We start from the raw sequence: 19,543 nt of genomic DNA on the forward strand, positions 1-19,543 counted from the left end.
TTTGGTTCTTGGGAGCCCTAATTCCAGCAGATAGTACCAGCTATAATTATCCTGATAGCAGTGGAGTGACAGAGCCTTGGATCAGCAAAGCCGTGGGGCCAAACACTTCCCACTGGTGCTGCTGCAGTTCTTGAAAAACATAAATCATACCAGGTCACTGCATAAGTCAGGCTTTAAACAAAAAAACCACAAAAACAACTAAACAGCAAAACAGCAAGCACAATAGTCATTCCTATGGTGAGAAACATATTTTTAGAAAGCGAGTAATACTTTAAAATAATTGGAAGTGCTCGTGTTTCCTCTGGATGAGGGATTTAAGATTAGGTGCTGATTTCATACCTATTTTGGGACTGATGTAATCCTGGAGGCAGTGTTGGAGGTAGAGCTGGTCTGTGTTGCTGTTCATGAAACAAGAGTCTGTCTCAGTTTCTACTCTGCAAAATCCTGGAAATAGGAACTAAAACAAAAATCAGCATGACTAAGACATTTTAAATGTAAAGGGGAGAATAGTTGCTTTAATATATTACTGGCAGGCACCATGTGCATGAGAAATTGTGATCCAAAAATGATTTAAACCCACTAGATAATGAAATGGACTTGAATATTAAATATACATAAATAAAACATTTATTATACCTCTCAGTACCCTTATTATTCTTCACCATAAATATGTGATATCATAACCCATGCACTGTCTTGTCATTGCTAATCAGCCCGAAGGCCAAAGGGCATTTTTCATTCAAACCATTTATTTTCAGCAGTTGTGAAATAGATGAGTGAATTTTTGTGGGGAACAATTAGAAGGAATTAAAGGCAGTGGAACGACTATTTTAAAAGCTTTAAGAATCAATTCCAGCTAAAGGAGAATATGAAGTCGTATAAAAAGAAATATATGGTAATGTTGAGGTGTATGGGTTGATAATGACATCTCGGTGCCGAGATAGAATTACCTCCTCTCCCAGCAGCATCATCATTACATATCTCATGCCTGTGATCAGTACATGTCAAAATCCTTCATATTGACAAATGTGCTGTCCACTTGCATCTGTGGAGAATGTTTTAGCAGCTGAGTGATTATGAATCAAACCCCAGAGCTTACAGCCCTTACTGCCTCGCAATGCTTTCACATTTGTTGCCTGACAAGTAAATGTATCTTGACTTCCCTCTGAGATTTTTTATTTTTTTCCACTGTGTTTGATGAAAGACATTTGGCAAATTGGCAGTGGTACCCTGTACGTTGCAATTTGTACTCAGCATTAGGAATCTGAGCATGAAATGAGAGGGCAGGCTACAGGATAAAGGGAAAAAAACAACCCAGCCCAAAGGCAGAGCTAACCATCATGGAAACAGTCATGCCAGGAGACAACCGTGTAATTCTGCCAATGAAAATAAAGTTAAATAAACCTGCAAAAATTCCCAGTTCTTCCAATTAAAATTTCAGTTTTCCAACAATCAGAGGAGCCTTTTATGGACTTTGACGAACAGTCTGTGGAGGTGTTCCAGCTGAGAAGGGTTCAACATCTTGTCTTTCATATAATTTCCTTCTTTGTTACAAGCAAGATCTTGCACAGGGCTCATGCTGTGGGTTTTGTGCTCTGTAGGTGAGAGCTTGGCTTTCTTTTTTTTTCATTTGTTTGTGGTGGTATGGAAAGGTGGATGGTTATTCTCACCTGTCATTAGGCTCAGCAGCATTCTTGAACTCTTCAAGTGGCAATGTTTGAGGAGCTTTTCATGGTCAGTTCCAGACAGCTTAAAGGAAACTGTTCTGCAGAAATTATTTAATCCCCACTCCCTGCAAATTACAGACAGCTAATCAAGAGTGGAGCCATCCCAAAGCACATGGGAGTTACAAGCAACTAGAGGTAGAGCAAGAATATTAAGAGGTGGAAAAATAGCATAGGCATCTAGCAGGGAATGTGAATACAGAGCACCAAAACCACCAAAGCTTCATTTCTTCTGTGTTTATTTAATGGTCTTTGGCTATGATGGGCTAGAACACTGGTCTGGATGGTTGGGTGTGGCTGGGACATTGATGGAGCCTCTTTGGATCTGGATTGTTGCAGCCCTTTGTTGAGCTAGAGTGTTCATAAGGTTTCCTCTGCAATATGTGTCCTCTGCAAGTCCTTAAAAAAATAAAATAGGAAGTTCAGTTATTGTTTCTCTTCATTTGGTAATAAATATTCAATGATTTCTGTAGATGGGATGCATAGACTTGTAGGCACACAACCACAAATACTCAATGATTTCTGTAGATGGGATGCATAGACTTGTAGGCACACAACCACAGCGTGTGACTGCAAAACCTGGAATTTTGTAGGAGTCAGGGCTTAAAAATAAGAAGACATTAACACTCGCTGATTATTACCCTCATGACCCAATAATTTTTCAAGCTCTACACTGAGATTTTTTTTCCCTTTTTCTTCTTTCACTTGTCAGTTGATGTTCTCTGCGTTTCAGGTTCCCTGGTGGGGGCAAAAGAGCAGAGGGGATTACTTACGGTGGTGGGCTCTGTGCTCTCTCCTGCTGCAGGTGTCAGCTATAGAAAACATGGCCGAGAAGCTGGAGAGCTTCAGTGCCCTGAAGCCCGAGGCCAGCGAGCTGATCCAGTCGGTGCCGTCCATGTTCAACTTCCGCGCGCCGCCCAGCGCGCTCCCCGAGACGCTGCTGCGCAAGGGCAAGGAGCGCTACACCTGCAGGTACCTGGGCACTGCCCTCCCCAGCCCCTGCTCTGACCCCAACAGCGAGGCTCTCGGGCCTCTCCGTGCCCAGCATGGACAGCGCTTCCCTTTGGGGCTCCTGGCCTGGTGTGGTCGTTCTTGCCCTGCACTGGGCGCTGGTGAGGGCACTCCTGGAGTGCTGTGTCCAGCTCTGGCCCCTCAGTTTGGGAAGGACTTGAGCACATCCAGATGGGGAAACGAGGCTGGAGAGAGGCTTGGAGCACAAACTCTGTGGAGTAACGACTGTGGGAGCTGGGGGTGCTCAGCCTGGAGGAAAGGAGACTCAGGGGTGCCCTCATCACTCTCTGCAGCTCCTGAAAGGTGCTTGTGCTCAGCTGGCTCTTTCTCCAGGCAGCACTGACAGAATGAGAGGACAGAGTCTCGAGCTGTGCCATGGGAAATATAGGTTGAATATTAGGAAAAAGTTTTTTACTGAAAGAGCAATGAAGTACTGGAATTGTCTGCCCAGGGAGGTGCTGGAGTCACCATCCCTGGGTGTGTTTAACAAAGCCTGGATGTGACACTGGGTGCCAGGGTTCAGTTGAGGTGTTGGGGCTGGGTTGGACTCGATGACCTTGAAAGTCTCTTCCAACCCAATGATTCTATGATTCTGGGATTCTGTTTATTATATTATTGGTGTTATGAAACAAAGAGGTCTCCCTTGATGCCTTGGAGTGGCTGCCTAGAACAGAGGCTGGATAAGATTAAGAGAATCAAAGCAGGTATTTATTAAAGGCCTTCAATAGATACACCTTGGGCTGTCAGATGCCTCCCAGAGGCTACACCCAAGATGGACAATGGTCACGAGTTTTTCATACAATTATAAGTTTGGCCCATTTACGTATCAAAGGTTAATGCTCCAATTGCAATTTCAGGTAATGAAATAATTTACTCCAACTTTGTCCCTCCCAATTCACTTTTGTTTACATCTCTCCTTGAGTTTCAGGCCCAGAGAGGAATTGTTTTGTCTGACCAAAATGTGAAGACAGTAGCTAACACTTTATATGGAGTTTTAGAGTTATACACTAAAGCAGTACAGGCTTTGAAAAATATAAAAGCTAAATCCTAAGGCATCACCCTGTATCACAGTGGTTTGATAAATGAGGTGGAAACTGTTATATAAGCAATTCTTTTTTTTCCAAATTTTCTCATCACTTTCATATATAAAAGAATGCTTTCATAATTTATTTTTTTGATTGTAAACTACAGACAGGTTTTCTCTCTGGCTTCTGGTTTTAATATCCAAAGGGATCAGTGATAAAATACATGACTTATTAGGACTTGTGTGGACAGACTTAAAAAAAAGACCCACAATGAAGATAGTCATTGAATGTGCACCCAAAATGAATGGGAGCTTTGTCCAGGAGAGTGGAATTAGCTGTGTGGGTATTTTGAAGGCTTATACATCACGTTGTGAAAAAATAAATGGGATGTTAAAAGTGAAGGGATGCAATCTTCAAAGTCATTGCATGGAGCAGCCACCACCCTCATTCGCTTAAGAGAGTGCTGTGTGTGCTGTGCCCCCATGCAAAAATGGGCTCAATGTTCTCAACAGAATGGGCCAATTATAAACTGAATATTAATATGCTACTTGAATGAAGGGGAGAACTCACGATAATTTTATTTTTTTTGCCATTATTTTTCCTGTGACATATTATCGAGTTTGGAGAATGGTTTTTAAATTGCACTGCTTAGGTCTCTATATCATCTCCAGAATGTGCAGGCGTTTGACACTGGCATATCGGTTTATCTGATCTTTTTGAAAACATGTCACCCTCTTTCAAGACATGTTGTTATAGAAACATACCTTGATGGATTAGGTCTTTGAGTCTTGTCTGCTCTGATCCTATTCAATGCACAGAACGGTGTCACGTTTGCTGACACGTAGAATTGGTTGAAAGGTTTGAAATTTGCTTACACAGAGGCAGAAATCCAAGGCTTTAATAACAGATTCTCTTGATTCCAAATCTGAATGAGGCTGATAATCACCCAGTGGGCTTAGAACCTTGGGGTGATCTTTGAAACAGGTTTTTCATACAACCCTTGCTTCTGCGCAAGCAAAGCTGGTTGGTGCCAGCAGTTCCTGCCCCACTCTTGTGTGTGTGGATCCCTTACATTTGCAGAATGCTTTTATTGAGATGATGTTGCACCAAAGCAATGTCAATGGAACTATTCTGTGATTATTCCATTTGGGCTGTGCATCCAGTGCAGCTCAGACTGGGGTGAAGCCCCTGAAGGTTGCGCTGTCTTATCAAACATTTTCTTATCACAGATACTGTGGCAAGATTTTCCCGAGATCTGCAAACCTGACCCGTCACCTGAGGACGCACACTGGAGAGCAGCCCTATAGGTATCACACCCCTCACCCTTGTCTGTGCTGTGGCCAAGCTTTGGGGTCCCTTCCAATGCAGACATTTTCTCTGAATAAAGCCAGGGAATTCAACATCCCTGCTGGACCAGCTCCAGCCCTTCCTCCTTAGCTTTGGACCCACCATTGCATTTTGGTGTCAGAGTTTTGTGCTGATCCTTGGTGTTGGAGCTGCAGAAGGGGGGAGAGTTTTGGAGTTAGTAAAGTTCTTTTGGCTGGGGCAGCTTCCCAACACAACCCCCAAGTCCTGCCTTTGCTGGCAGGGTGGCTGGCACTGCTGCACCAGTGTGATTGAAGTCATGTTCAGTAGGGCTCATGGATGTATTTTCCCTTGCAAAAAATGTTTTTTACTGCAGTTCTGCTGTGTTATTTGCTGCCTAAATTTGGGTGATTTGTCAGTCATCTGATTTCTGAAAGGTCCTGGTTGCAAAGGCATTACTGTATTTATTTCTTTCCTGCCTAATCTGGATCCTTTCTGAGGTCTGCTTAACCAAAACCCATGTGGGTGTACTCTCCTGTTGATAAGAATATGTGTGTGATACTGTGATGGTCACATGCAGAAATGTGTATAAACCTTCACCTTATTGAAAATGAAAGGCTAATTTAAACTGGAAAGAGGCCAGTTCATGTTCCAGTAAAACAAATGCACAGATTTCTGCATTTTATGAGCTGTAAAGAGCAGAGTAAGCTCATTGTTTGTGAGGAAACAATGTTTTTTGCATCTAGTCTCTTTGGGAAATGAGATTCACATCTAATTTTATTGAAGGAAGGTCTTGATGTATGCTATACCCCTCCACTGCATAAAAGCCACAAGCAATTAGTAGCATAATGGGTGATTTCAGCACTAAAAAAAAAATTTACATCCTTGACAAGTGTAAGAGAGGCACGGGAGAAGTAAAAGATTGAAAAACTAAAGTGGTGAAGACTCTTGGCTAGTTGCCAGCCAGAGAATTTGGAATAGTTATAGTATGACTTAGTAATGGCTTAAAGAGCAATACAGTAAAGGCTTTAGGGACTTCAAATCACTACAGAGTATGAAAATTGATGCCTCTGGTACCAGAGTGATAGACTAAACTACTCACATTGGCACAGTATTAAAGGTTGGGATTGTTTATTGCTGGTTTTTGCAAGATAACCGAATTTCCTCTGGGATTAGCAATCAAGCAAGCTAATTCCTCAAGAAAAGATTTAATCACACAGTATAATTTAGAATAGGAAAAGAAATAGCCCTTTTTACCTTATTTGAGCATTAGAAGAGATCTGTTTCATGTTTTTTCCAAAAGTGTTTAATTGTATTGTATTGGCAGCACATGAAACAATAGAGTTATTGCTCTACTGTTTTCAAACTTCCCAACTTTGCATGCAACAGTTTTAAAAACATGGGACTCAATTACCATAGCTAATTTGATGCCATTAGCTCAGAAATATTATGCTCATTCCTAGAGGCAGTATTTAAAATATAAAGTCTAATGTGAATTAAAGCTGAAAACCCCACCATAGAAGTTATGTCTCCATTCCAAGAGCACAGCTCTCTAGTTAGCCAAAATTTGTCTTTATGTCAGGGAGGATTGAGCCTCAGTAGGGAACAAGGAACTGTGGTTGGGTTCTGAGACCGAACCCAGAAGGCTCTTCATGTATCTTAGGACAAATCTTACATTTCCAGCTACTAACAAACTCTTTCCCACCCACTTGTTTTGTTGTATTTTTAGATGCAAATACTGTGACAGATCCTTCAGCATATCCTCTAACCTGCAGAGACATGTGCGTAACATCCACAATAAAGAGAAGCCATTCAAGTGTCACTTGTGTGACAGGTGTTTTGGTCAACAAACCAATCTTGACAGACATCTAAAAAAGCACGAGAACGGGAACATGTCTGGTATGTCCTGTCTTTTCCCTCCTGTCTCTTCCCTCCCCAGCCTGCTCCCTGTGCAGGGACTGCCCCTTCCCTGTCAGTGCTGCCACAGGCACACACGGCTCCAACGGGTGGGGGGTAGGAAAATATGTAAGTGCCTAAGCTCTGCTGACATTTAAAGTGCTTTGAAAATCCCAGCATAAACTCTCCCCTTGTATAACTTAAGACCGCTGGATGATGTCTTTTCTTTTGGTTTTAATTAAGCCAACCCATAGCGTTTTGAGAACAGACTGGGAAAATTGGTTTAATCCCATCTCCGCAATCACTTGGCTCTCAATAGGAGTCCTAGATTTAGAGTCTCAGGGGGCACTCTAAAAGATTTTCCTGGCACCTTCTGAAATATTCCCACTGTCAGGAGCTGAAAAGCGCTGGCTATTATGGAGCTAATGGTGCCTCTCAAGCCCCAAAGCAAATTGGTCACTGCACAGCAGCAGCCCAGGCAGTGGCAGGAGGGGATGTCATTGGGCTGGTTTGGGTGTCTGCAGGGTTTAATGAAAACCCTCTCTGCAGTGCTTTCAGTCTGCATTTTGCCTCAGTGGAGACAACCAGGGGCATGCAGTGAATGCCGAGCTGTCCCTTCCCCAGTGCTCAGAGAAAGGCATCTGACACTGGGCTCTCAGTGCTCAGTGAATATGTCAATGGCTGCTCCATATTTTGAACAAATCTGCATAATTGATAGACAAAAATTAAGTTTCATTTGCTCAGTTGAACCATTGGTCTAAGAAGGACAGTGATCAATGGACAGTCTAGGAATCACAAGGAGCAGGAGGGAGATGTTGAAATAGAGACATGGCAAAAGTGATGATAAATGGTGGAAATGGTACCCAGCATGCAAGCAAGTAATTCTGGCTGGAAATCACCTTTGCCCACTAAGTACTGGTTTTATGGCCAAAAGCTGATAGTTCACCCTGACCAACTTTTGGGTTTCACCCGTATCAACCAGAGTTTCAATTTCATTTTGATTTAAATGCTTAAATATGTAAAATGTAAAGGAGCAGAAACAGACATTGTATGTTTTGCTTTAAGGTACTGCAACATCTTCACCTCACTCAGAACTGGAAAGCACAGGGGCAATCCTAGATGACAAGGAGGACTCTTACTTCACAGAAATTAGGAATTTTATTGGAAACAGCAACCACAACAATCAATCCCCCCGAAACTCAGAGGAGAGGTGAGTTGTGTCTGATCTGCCTGCAGAAGGTGCCCACTGCTCCTTTTCCAGGTCTGCAGACCTGACTGTTCACATTTGATGATGTCCAGAGCCAGAGTTAGTTCAGAATCTGGTTGCTTCAGCGGCCACCTTGGTGTATCAGGAAAAGAAATGTGTTGACTCCCTCACCACTGTGTTTGAAGATGTTCCAAGTGGCAGGTGCTGGACAAGAGATTCCATCTGTGAACACATTTCTCTTTGTATCTGGAGCTCTCCGTTTCAGGCTCCCGCCGTTGATTTAAGTCTGCTGAAAAATTCCTTCTCTTTACATTCACAGCAGAACAGGTGAATTCTACATCCTGTGGCTAAATTCACGGAGCCTTAGGATTTAAGTGCAATTTAAATGTGTAATTAATAAAGTAGACCAGGCTAAATTCTTGGATCAAATGAAAGGTTGTAGCTGAAAGTCCTTTCCCGTAAGTAACTCAATCCCAAGAAAGATGCTGAGTAGCCAAAAGCCCGTGAGGCTGCGGGTGGGCGCTGGGAGTCCACAGTGCTCCAGCATGTGAGAGAGCTTTTTCTGTTAAGATTTATTAAGTATATGGGTGTTTGAATTCTTCTGAACTAACAGAAGAGAGACCACTTCTAAATATTTTCAGTTAATAAAAGTACAGTTAAGCAGAAAAGGCTGTGGGATGGAGCCCCACATATTTCTTTGGGATTGGTGTTGCATTATGCATTATTTTCCCTTTCAAATTGGCATTACGTTCTCAACATCAAAAAATTCTTCCTATTGGTGACAAACTTTGCTGTCTCCTCGATTTCTTGATGCCCTTGTGAAGGAATAAAAAGGGTGGACACAACACAATTTCCTCTATAGTATTGGATTAAGTGATTACATGCATATTCAAATTTCATTCCATCTTGATTGGCAATGAGGGCTTGGGATTTTTTTTCCTTGCACATCTGGTCTCAACATGTCCTCCGACAGGAAGTCAGCAAAGTGGAAAGGTTGCTGGGTTGTGCAGTGTTTCCTTTCTAAATTTGGCACTTCAGACTGCTCTTGACGGATATTTTATCCCTGGCAAATTGCTGCATTTGAAAGCATAATTAGAGAATCTGTTTTCTTAATCACATGGCTTTTGTTACTTTGGTTGTAGTCCATCTCCCTTTCCTTTCTAGCAGCCTCAATTGAGCATAACAAGCAAGTTGGCAGCCCAAACTGAGCTCAACAATTTCTTATTTCTGCCTATTTAAATAAAAGATGATAAAGAGATATTTCTCTGATGATCTTAGAGGGAGGCGGCTGCTTCAGCTCTCCCTGTTCTGCACAACCTCAGATTTTTTTGATACTCTTCTAGAGACAGACTGTTCCCTAGAGCTTTTCTCAATGCAATACTAAACTCATGGCAGTCAGCTGGAATTTGCTCAGAAAATAGATGAAACTCTAATATGTTCAGGAAAATGGTGCTATTATTGTGGCAGAGACCAGCTTTGGTCCTCAGAAAGTCAAGTGTTAAACACCACCAAGGCTGTGAGGGCTCATCTTATCTTGCTCCAACGTTGGGTCTATCCCATATTGTCCCGCACAGTTTGAAGCACACGGAGTCTGAAGCAAACTGCGTGTGGACAATAAGGTTTCCATTTTTGTAACTGTATTCCTGGAAGAGTTAAGGACCTTTTGCACAATGAGAACAATAGATGAATCAAGGCCTCTGTGCTGCGTGACGTGGTGGGGGCAGATACAGTGGTGGCACGGATTTTGGGGGGGCTCCACTGGGTGCAGCTCGTTCACATCCCTGTGCCTCTGGTTGGGTGTTTGTTGAGGCCACGGTGCCGAATTTCTTTAGTTCTTGTTTGATGTGATGGACACAATGCAGTCTGAATCCTACAGGGTTGAGACCGTTACCAAACAAGCCCCTGATTCAGCGTGGGTATTATGTCCTTGATAAAAATCCTGTAGGAAGTAGTTAAGAGAAGTCATTGTCTGAGAGCAAAGGGCAGCGTAATAACAGTTTGTAGACCAAATGGTTTTCCATGTGTGTATTGCTGTAATTACTCATTTAATAAGAATAAATGCACTTAAATTGCCGTACGACCTTTCTTTTCATTGCTTTTTACCCTTCAAATCAGTCAATAACCTAGTTCAGCACGGAGGTGACATTGCAGACCACTCTTCAGGTCTCCAGCTGAAGCCCCTTAGATTCTGATGTATGAAGTCCATACATTCAGGGAAGCAATATGTCTTCCAGAGGGGTGGTAGTGGGCAAAATTAATTATGTATGTAATTTTAACTTTAAAACTCTGAATGCAATATTGGATGCCATTTTTTGTTAAAAATGCCAGATCCGATTTTCAAAGTTTCTTGGCCCCTACGGCTTCTGTTAAAAGGCAGTGAGTTGTTTTGCCCAGACTACGTGTATGATTGAAAACTTGAGATGAAATAATGCATGAGAAAATTTGGAATGGTTACCTGAACTCGCCTCAGTTAGAACAGTAGTTTTAGCAGGATAACAGGAAAATCCCATGCTGATGGTGCTGTAACGTCCCACTGATTTCTGAGTGGAATTTTCTCCAAAGCTGCCTGAACGTCTGAAGCTAAGCAAGATATAAAATACAGAAATCACTTTATTCTGCTGGGACAGATGCTTTTCAGATCTGCCTCCAAGAGTCTGCCCATGAGGAGCTTTCATATCTGATCTGCGTTTATAGCTTGCATTTGTTTTGGTCCTTTCAGAATGAATGGCAGCCACTTTAAGGATGAAAAAGCCATGGTAGCCAGCCAGAACTCGGATCTGCTGGATGACGAGGAGGCAGAAGATGAAGTAATGATGGATGAAGAGGACGAAGAGAGCGAAATGGCAGGGAAAGCAGTCAAAGAGCCCGTGACGGGTGACATGCACGAGGGCACTCCCGAGGAGGATTATGAGGAAACGAGTACTTTGGACATGAACTGCAAAGCTTCCCCTGGCAGGTTGGTTCCTTCCGAGTATTGGTGTGCCCGATAGGCGGAATGGGAACAATAAACCATACAAGAGTGCCAGCACCAAACCGGCTGCCGTGGGAACCGCTGCGGAGCGGCCGCTTCCCACTCACAATAGCGACGTGCCTCTGTGTTTGGGTCAACACCAGCCCTGCTTTCAGCCTCCTCGTGCAGTCTGGAGCCTTGTTAGGAAAACTGACTGTGCTTGGGGAGCTATTGTGAGGTTCTGGGTGAGACAGGAAGCAGGGTGAGACAGTTCCATGGGAGAGACGTTATCTGCTCCGTGAACCGTCCTGGATCTCTCATAATGGCCTTGTGAAAGGCTGTGGAGACACCATGAGAGAGACAAACTCTCCCTCCCCCACTCAACTGCCCTTTTTATAGAGCAGAAAAGGGAATTCCTTTTACTTCAGGATCACCATTCCACGAGGCAAGGTGGTTTATGAATGTGAAAAAGGGGATAATTGCTCAGATGTGTAAATCTGAGAGGAAGAGGGCATGCAGAGAGGATCATTTAATTGACATTTAAAACCTTCGTGGTGTTTTTGTAGGTATAAAGAAGAGGAGTATAATAAGACTGGACTTTCAGCTTTGGACCACATAAGGCACTTCACAGATAGCCTCAAAATGAGGAAAATGGAAGAAAATCAATACAGTGAAGCTGAATTGGCAGCTTTCAATGCTTCCCAGCTGCCAGAGGACCTCAAGCAACCGTTGTACAGGAAATCCAAATCCCAGGTAAAAGCTTAATTCTGTTAAAATTTTACTGTCACCAAATACCTGCAGCATTAAGCTGTTAGTGTGTGGCAGGCAGGGTTGTTCCAGCTTTGTCAGACAGGGTTGTGCTCTATGTCCACAAACCTCAGGCTCACCCAACATCCCACAGCACCCCAGAGACATGGCAGGGCACTCTGGTCCCTGAGAACAGAGGATTTCCATACTTCTTTCTTACTTTTTTTACTATTTTTGTTCTGCCTGCTGCCCCCAGAAATGCCACAATAAGAACTAGTCCCACTCTGCTGACACTGATGCTGCAGGGTTAGCTGCAGCCTCACAGGGATGTGACTTGATCTTCTGGCTGGATTGGCTTTTTGGTATTTTTTTTATAGCCTGATGGATGGTACCACCTCTAGCTCCTCAGCATGTTTTGCAAACAGCAATAACTGAAATTGTATCCTCGTGCTATTTTTTGCCATTTTCTAAACATTAACTAATTGAAATGGGGTTTTTTAGCCCCTTTGAAAGATTCCTGTTTTAAAAACTGCGGAATGTGCATGTAGGAAAGGTCAGCAAAGGAGACTGTTACACTTGGTGAAATACAGGACGAGAAAGGGATAATGTGATTCCTCAGCCTCTTGAAAAGTGACTCCTGTGCCAAGAATCTGAAGGCAAAGGAGACTTTGGGACCTTGTCAGCTATTAAAGGTTTCTCTGAGCTTTGTGAAACCAGATGAAAGTAGAAATTATTATTACTATTAGTGAGTCAAAAGTGTCAGTGAAAGGGTTGACAGTGGTTTTACCTAAAGCATTTTGTTGGGTTTTTTTTTTAACTAAGCTGAGCCCTGTGGCCGTAGCCTGCCTGCTGCCCTGGCCGCGCACGGGTGGCGCGGGTCCAAGCTCAGATCCCTCGCTGCAGGAATGTGACCTCCTTGTCCTTCTTCTGTCCCCATCCAGGCCTATGCCATGATGCTCTCTCTCTCCGAGAAGGACTCCCTTCATTCTGCATCCCACAGTTCTCCCAACATGTGGCACAGTATGGCGAGAGCCGCCGCGGAATCCAGCGCCATCCAGTCCATCAGCCACGTATGACAGTGCGGCGTCGTTCCGAGGATGGGACCAAGTCCAAACCAGTAGCATGGCTCTTTCATATATGACTATTTAAAAGACTGCTGAGCAGAATGCCTTATAAATCTGCAGGGTCACTCATTTAAAGTCCGGTGACCTTAAACGGAATAATTTTAAAGAAAAAAAAAAAGAAAGAAACTATTTATTCTCAATATTTTGTTTTGCACAGCAAAGGCAGCTGCTGACTTCTGGAGGATCAATGCGACTTTAAAAAAAAATAAAAATAAAAATTGTTTCAGTGGATTACATAAACGGGGCCGGGAAAAAGTGTCTTCCAGTTCACCCGGCTTTGAGGGGCAGGGGCAGAAGGGTTAAGACTGCATTGATACATACATGGGCACTCCTTTAAAGTAGGAACTGAATTGATTTTCTTTTTGTATAAGATAGTTTGACACAGGATTGGGAACAGTTGCTTTTATGTACAAATCTCTTCATTAAAGCTTTATGCATTTTAGCCCTTCAAAGAAAGAAAATAGTTCTATCAAATGCACACTATCCATCGTATATGTAGAAAGAAGTAACAGGGAGTATTTTGTTCTCTCCGTAATTCTTTTACCTTCTCAACTGCATTGTTTAAAAGAAAAAGGAAAAACGAGGAGAAAAAAAAAAAATCACAGAAAAAGAAAGAACTCTGAGAAACAATACATAAGAGGCTTGTGTATATTGTAAACTATGAATGTTCACTACTCCAAGAAGCTAAATCATCCCGATAATTCCGTGAAAGCACCGCGTTCATCGACAGCACCACTAGTTCGAATCATTGTAAGGAGATTTTTTAATTTTCGACAATCATGTCACTATTTTGTTGTATTGTTTCCTTTCCCCCTACCCTCTTAATTTCTCCTTTGTGTTGTGTGTACCGTGTATTTATTTGTTGGCAAACGATTGTTTGTTGATTACAATAGCACTGTTCCTGTAACAAACAGCACTGCTCCAGTCCCCCACTGCGTTACCATGTAAGGCACCCATGTACTTCCAAAAAAGTGAGGTGAACTGATCTGTGTATATGGGAGTGCAAAACAGTGTTTGAAATTTTCTTACATTCCTCTTTTATTTTATTTTTTTTGCCTTTTAATGAACTAAATAACTAATAGATGCGACTTAGTTTTGTTCTGTTGGTTTTTTTTTTTGTAATACAGTAAATTGATTCGATTGTATAAACAGTTATGATTTCTTCATGAAAGCATGATTCTTCTGATTAAAAAAACTGTACCCAATATTTTATGCTGGTTGTCTGCGAGCTTGTGTGATGTTATGTTCATGTTAATCCTATTTGTAAGATGAAGTGTTCCAAATTTATGTTTTAAAAAAATAAATAAATAACGGAAGGTATTCAGTTATTTTTGGGGGTTTTTTTGGCCTTTAGTGAGGGACCAGATTTATTTTTCCTTTTGTTTATAATCTCATTTTGAAATAATCGGCAAGTTGAGGTACTTTCTTTAAATGCTTTGTACAATGTAACTGTTACGCATTTCAGTACATTACTATGGGAGGATCAACTTAAAAAAAATAATAAAGGACTACAAAACTGAAGGGATCTATTTCCTTTTTGTCTTGGTTTTGTCTGAGTTGGGGCAAAAAAAAGAGCACTTCCTCTGCAGCAAAAATGGATCTGTGGGATGATGAGGGCAACCAGAAGATGCGGCACTGGGAGGTGTCTTGGACTTGGCCATGAAATGTGGGACCCGAGCCAGAGCCTCTCAATAGACTGACTGTTGGAGGGGTTTAGTTAAGTCCTTTAAGTTTCAAAACACTACCTTGGCAAAGAGGGATATTTAGGTCATTTCACAGAAGAGGTTGGTGCAGTGTCACCTTCAAAAGTGCTTGTGGAGCCCTGTGTTTGAGTTTTGCCTGCCTGCTGCTTGTTGGGAAGAAGTGGCTTGGCTGGTGCATAATGAAATATTCACTCACCAGAGTGATCAAAATCCATGGCTGAGAAGGCTCTAACTACACAAAATGAGCTTTCTAGAGTCTAAAAGGGAAAAAAAGAGCATTTTAGTTTGTGTTCCCTTTGAAATCAGATCTGAATCCCTGCTTCTGGGCAATCTGTGGAGGAGGGATGTCAGGAAAAGCCAGTATTTTCCCAGGGAATGCCCTTCTTATCAGCAGAGATGGAAGGGCTGAGATGCTCCTCTCTCAACCCGTGTCAGTGCCCAAAGACCTCTCATAGCTCATTAGATATTTAAATTATATTTCAGAATAACCTATGTGTGTCATTCTTGTCTTCAGCCCAGGTGTGGGCTTGTTTGGTTCGCTCCTTCAGCTTGCGAGCCTTCTGCAGGAGTTGGTGGCAAGCTGAGGACCTACACTGGAATGGTTTTCATGCAGGAAGCCTAAACCCCACCTGGAAATAAAGTAAATAGATGAAAAAAAATGTCCCATGTGCATATTCTTGTACTGCACTGGCATGAGGCAATGGCCACGTACATGCAGATAATTGCATAAATGGACCATTATTTTTAGGGCAGTTAAAGTCACTGTGAAACTTGGTTTTAGGTTTCTGCCAAATACAGAGAACAAATAGACTAATCAAGACAAGTTTTATCTGCAAACAGCTTTCCAGATCGTTTTCCCCTTTAATTTGATGCAATGACAGTTCTTATCAGCTCTGCCCTCACCTGCCCTAGATGAAAGAGGGTTTGGGAGGTGGAGAAAGGGTGGGACGGTGTCCCCTGGGTTTAATGTTCTGGGTTACAGCAGCACACCTATCACAGACCTGTCAGGAAAAGTACTCCTTGAGCTGAGCTTGGGGTTAGTTCAACCTGCCCATAACCAGGTCTGGGGACCATTAGGGAGCAAATGCCACAAATCCCTGGGCTGATTTTCCCAGTGGTTGTCTGGAACTTGGTATTTCCTTGTCACAGTGTCCTGCCCAGCAGCACTGCCCACGGGGTTTGATGGGCAGAGGGGACAAAGTGTATTTCTATAATATCCACGAGTCCTTCAACTCCATGTGGATCCCTTACCATGACCTTGATTTTCACTGCCTGTTTCAGCACCAGAGTTGTTCACTCAGATGAATAGCTGAAAAGCAAACCCAGATTTGATTACTCATCTCATCCCCCAATAAACAAAGAAACTGAACAGTTTTTGTCTTTGTGTCCTACCCTCCCCAATGGACCACACAGGTGCAATTGTCCAGATGCAAACAGATGCTGAGGGAGGATTGATGTTTCTGGCTTCCTACTACTGTGATTTAATTTTTTCTAAGGAAAAAAAAAAGTCAATACTTTTCAAAAATCCCTTCAGTTTATTTCAGCATCATCCTACTGTTCACCCCACTGTAGTACTTTTCTGGAAGTCAACAAATCATTCCCATGTGATCCAGCAGCCTTCCTAGACGGAGGAGCTGCACATTACCCTCTCAATTCCTATCTACAGAACTGAGCAAAGCCCCAGCATGACAAGATGATTAATCAATATTTCACCCTGGCCCAGCTTCTCAATACCCCTGTGGGTCTCAGTCACTGTTCCCCTGTCAGCTGCTGTTTCCAATGGGTACATTTGTGGAGTAATGGGAGGGGAAGTTATTATAAAAGCATTTGCAGGGCTGCTTTTGCTCAGCTATTCAGTTTGGCCCGTTGCTCCATGCATGTTTTGAACTTTAAAAGTTTCTGTCAGGTCTCTCACATGTAGAGACTCACTGTGAGCTCCTGGATGGCTCCACTATGCTCTCTGCCTTCCAGCTATATTTAGTCCCACTTGTGGTTTTGTTGCTCACTCGTAGAGTGGTGGGGAAGTCAGTTTTAAAGATGCTTCCAGTAATGATTTAAACAAAACAAAGGTATCCAGCAGCAAACAGAAACCCCTTTTTCCATGTCAAAGCCCATGTTCCTTGCCAGGACTGCAGTTAGCAGGAAAATGTTTTCTGCAGCCTGGCCACAACCAGCCTTACTCCCGTCCATTGACTGGCTCTGTAGGTCTGTGAGTACACCTAGCCTGGGGCTGGCAAGAGCCAAATTAATTCAGCTTCTGTTTCTGTACAGAAAATGGTGCCAGCTTTAGGAAAGGCTCAACTCAAGTTCAGAGTCATTTAGGGAAGTCTGAGGAGATGGTGAACGTCAAATAAAAAGTAAAAAATAAGTACTGTGTACACCTTCTTTTTCATAATTTTTTTTTCTCTGGTTCAGACTTATTTGCTGCTAGAATAAAACAATTTTCAGCAAAATTATCCCAGAATTTAGATTTTAACAAGACTAACATTTAGATAATCTCTGGAAAGAGGCTCCACTGCCACAGAGTGATCCCGGAACTCATGGACTATGTTGCCAGCCTTTATCCCAAAACCACTGCCTAAACTTTGCTTGGGACTGGTTGCCCCACTAGGTATGAACACAAACCAGACTGAGCACAGATCCTTTTGCACGATGGAAGCAAAGCCTGCTTTCTTTGATCCAAGAGAGTGCACATTTTAAAGGCAATTGAAGCTATTTATATCTATAAATCCATTTGGGGAAGTTAGGGGAACCTTTTATTATGAAAGGTGCTGTGGAAATATGAAAGTGTTGTGGTACAATGAGCTTTAGCAGTCTAAGCAGGGGGTCTGAGGGAAGGCACCTACAGCAGGCACTCTCCTTTTCCCTGCTTTATTTTAATACTAATTAATTCCAGAAAAGCTGAAGAAATTTGATGAAAAGCTACACTTCTAAGAAAAAGTTTTGCCCAAGAGCCTTCAAGCAGGCCTCCCAGCTTGGGAGGGTCTAGTGGGAGAAGAGGGTTAGTGGTGATTTTGATGCTTAAATTATCAGTAATTAAGAAGTTGATTTTCGGGGATTGAAGAAAATTTTAAACAGCTGCTTCTTGCGGGCCTTTTACTCCTCATTTTCATTAGCATGTGCTAAGGCAATCTGGAAAATATATTTAGATCCATATTATGCTATGTCAAGACCTCAGCATCTGTACCTTGGGGCAGATACATGTGAGATAGCCGAGGGTGGATGTGCCAGCACGCACATGTGGAAGCGTTCAATTTGTAATATGATTACAGCCCCAGCACAAAGCCCGCTTGATACCTGTGGCAGGCTTGTTTCATGGTAAGCTCAGAAAATTCTCCGAGATCATGTCGTGTTTCACATCAGCAGCCAACTCAAACCAGAGGAGCAGCGCTTTAATTCCTGGGGAATCTCTTTCAACAGGCGCGTGTCAGGCCCAATTAAGGTCCTGGCTAATTGGGGGGAGGTGTGCAGGGGTGTAACGTGGTCCTGCAGCAAAGCAGCCCCTTTGTCCTGGCCACACCAGCCTGTCTGCCTTCCCCAGGGTGGCCACTGGAGGAACTCCTGCTAGAGAAGCTCCTGGAAAAGGTCGCAAGAGGAGGGAGAGGTTTCAGCATGGATAAGAGAGCTCAGGGTGCTCAGCAGCAGCTCACTGTGGGGTCTCCTGCCTTAAAGTGCCATCATAAGAGAGAGGAGGGTGGTGAGCTGCCTTCTCCACACAGAGAGTGCACACCTGACCTCAGCATCCTCAAACATCCTCTCTCATTCTATCCGCATGTCTTTCTCTGCTCCTAAACTAGCAAAAGTTTTTTTGACATCTGAAGTGCTGATACATTACGAAAAAAAATTAAAATTCAGGCATGAGCTATGTTAAAATTAATTTAAACATTCAACCTCTCCTGAATTTCAGAGGGATTTATGTGAAAATCCCAGCAGACTCAATATCAGGTCATCCATAATCCAAATGAAAGTAAAGCATTGGAGGACAAAGCCTAATGGTTTAATTTAAAACTGATTCCTACAAATATTTGAAGGATTTTGATCTTCCTAATTAAGGAAGCAAGTGTTTTACTGTACACAACTGTTTCATAGCGTCATACAATAGGGATGACATCCAGTTCCAATCCCTGCCATGGGCTGAGACACCTTCCACAACCTGGCCTTGGACACTTCCAGGGCCAGGGCAGCCACAGCTTCCCTGGGCAACCAAGGGCCTCACCACCCACACTGTAAAATATTCTTCTTTATGTCTAGTGTCAATAGATCTTCTTTTAGCTGAAACCATCAGTCCTTGTCCAGTAGTACAAGAATCTGTGGCGGTTGGGCACCAGTCTGATGGGTCTTCTCTTGAATTCATCTCATCTGAGCATGGCCAGGAATATTTTCTAGCACCCAGCCTTGGACTCAGGTCTTAAGGGAGGGAAATCTTTGCCACTCTCAGACTAATGAGAGGTTGCCACATTTACCCTTCCTCGAGAGGCACTCCCAGAGGTGTGAGGTCCAGTCAGCTGCAATCACACTGGTGCAGTAAAAGTTTGGTTCAGAAGGATCCACAGCCCCTCTGCTCCGTGCAACCACAAGCCACAAAACACTTTGCAATCCACAGTAATGAAGGAGAGACCTTTATTACATTTAGACTTGATTCCCTGGTACTCCCTGGAAGCAGTTCTGCTGTTTTTATTACTTAAGAGCTATTAAAACCTTAACCACTGCATGGAGCAACTCGCTCCAGCTTTACACTCATCCATAAAAATTCTGAATGGGAGATCAGGAACTGCTTTTTGGACTGAACACCCCATCAGTGCCAGGAGGGTCTGAATTTGTCCCTGACCTGGCTGAGCATAGAGACCAGGC

General features: G+C 43.0%; 1 protein-coding gene across 6 annotated transcripts in view; it reads left to right on the forward strand.

Moving 5' to 3' along the window:
* The window catches only part of MECOM (MDS1 and EVI1 complex locus), a 325,153-nt gene extending 310,672 nt beyond the window's left edge, over window positions 1–14,481 (forward strand). For all 6 annotated transcript variants that reach the window (XM_084212357.1, XM_084212353.1, XM_084212354.1 and 3 more), the window contains 7 exons: window positions 2,530–2,696; window positions 4,990–5,067; window positions 6,795–6,964; window positions 8,027–8,171; window positions 10,888–11,124; window positions 11,685–11,871; window positions 12,807–14,481. In XM_084212357.1, coding sequence (XP_084068483.1) covers window positions 2,530–2,696; window positions 4,990–5,067; window positions 6,795–6,964; window positions 8,027–8,171; window positions 10,888–11,124; window positions 11,685–11,871; window positions 12,807–12,941 — 1,119 coding nt within the window. In that variant the 3' untranslated portion in view covers window positions 12,942–14,481. The remainder of the gene's footprint in view (window positions 1–2,529; window positions 2,697–4,989; window positions 5,068–6,794; window positions 6,965–8,026; window positions 8,172–10,887; window positions 11,125–11,684; window positions 11,872–12,806) is intronic.
* Window positions 14,482–19,543: the final 5,062 nt, after the last annotated feature.

This window comes from Fringilla coelebs (assembly GCF_963513975.1).
Source record: "Fringilla coelebs genome assembly, chromosome: 10".
In the NCBI taxonomy this organism is placed as follows: domain Eukaryota; kingdom Metazoa; phylum Chordata; class Aves; order Passeriformes; family Fringillidae; genus Fringilla; species Fringilla coelebs.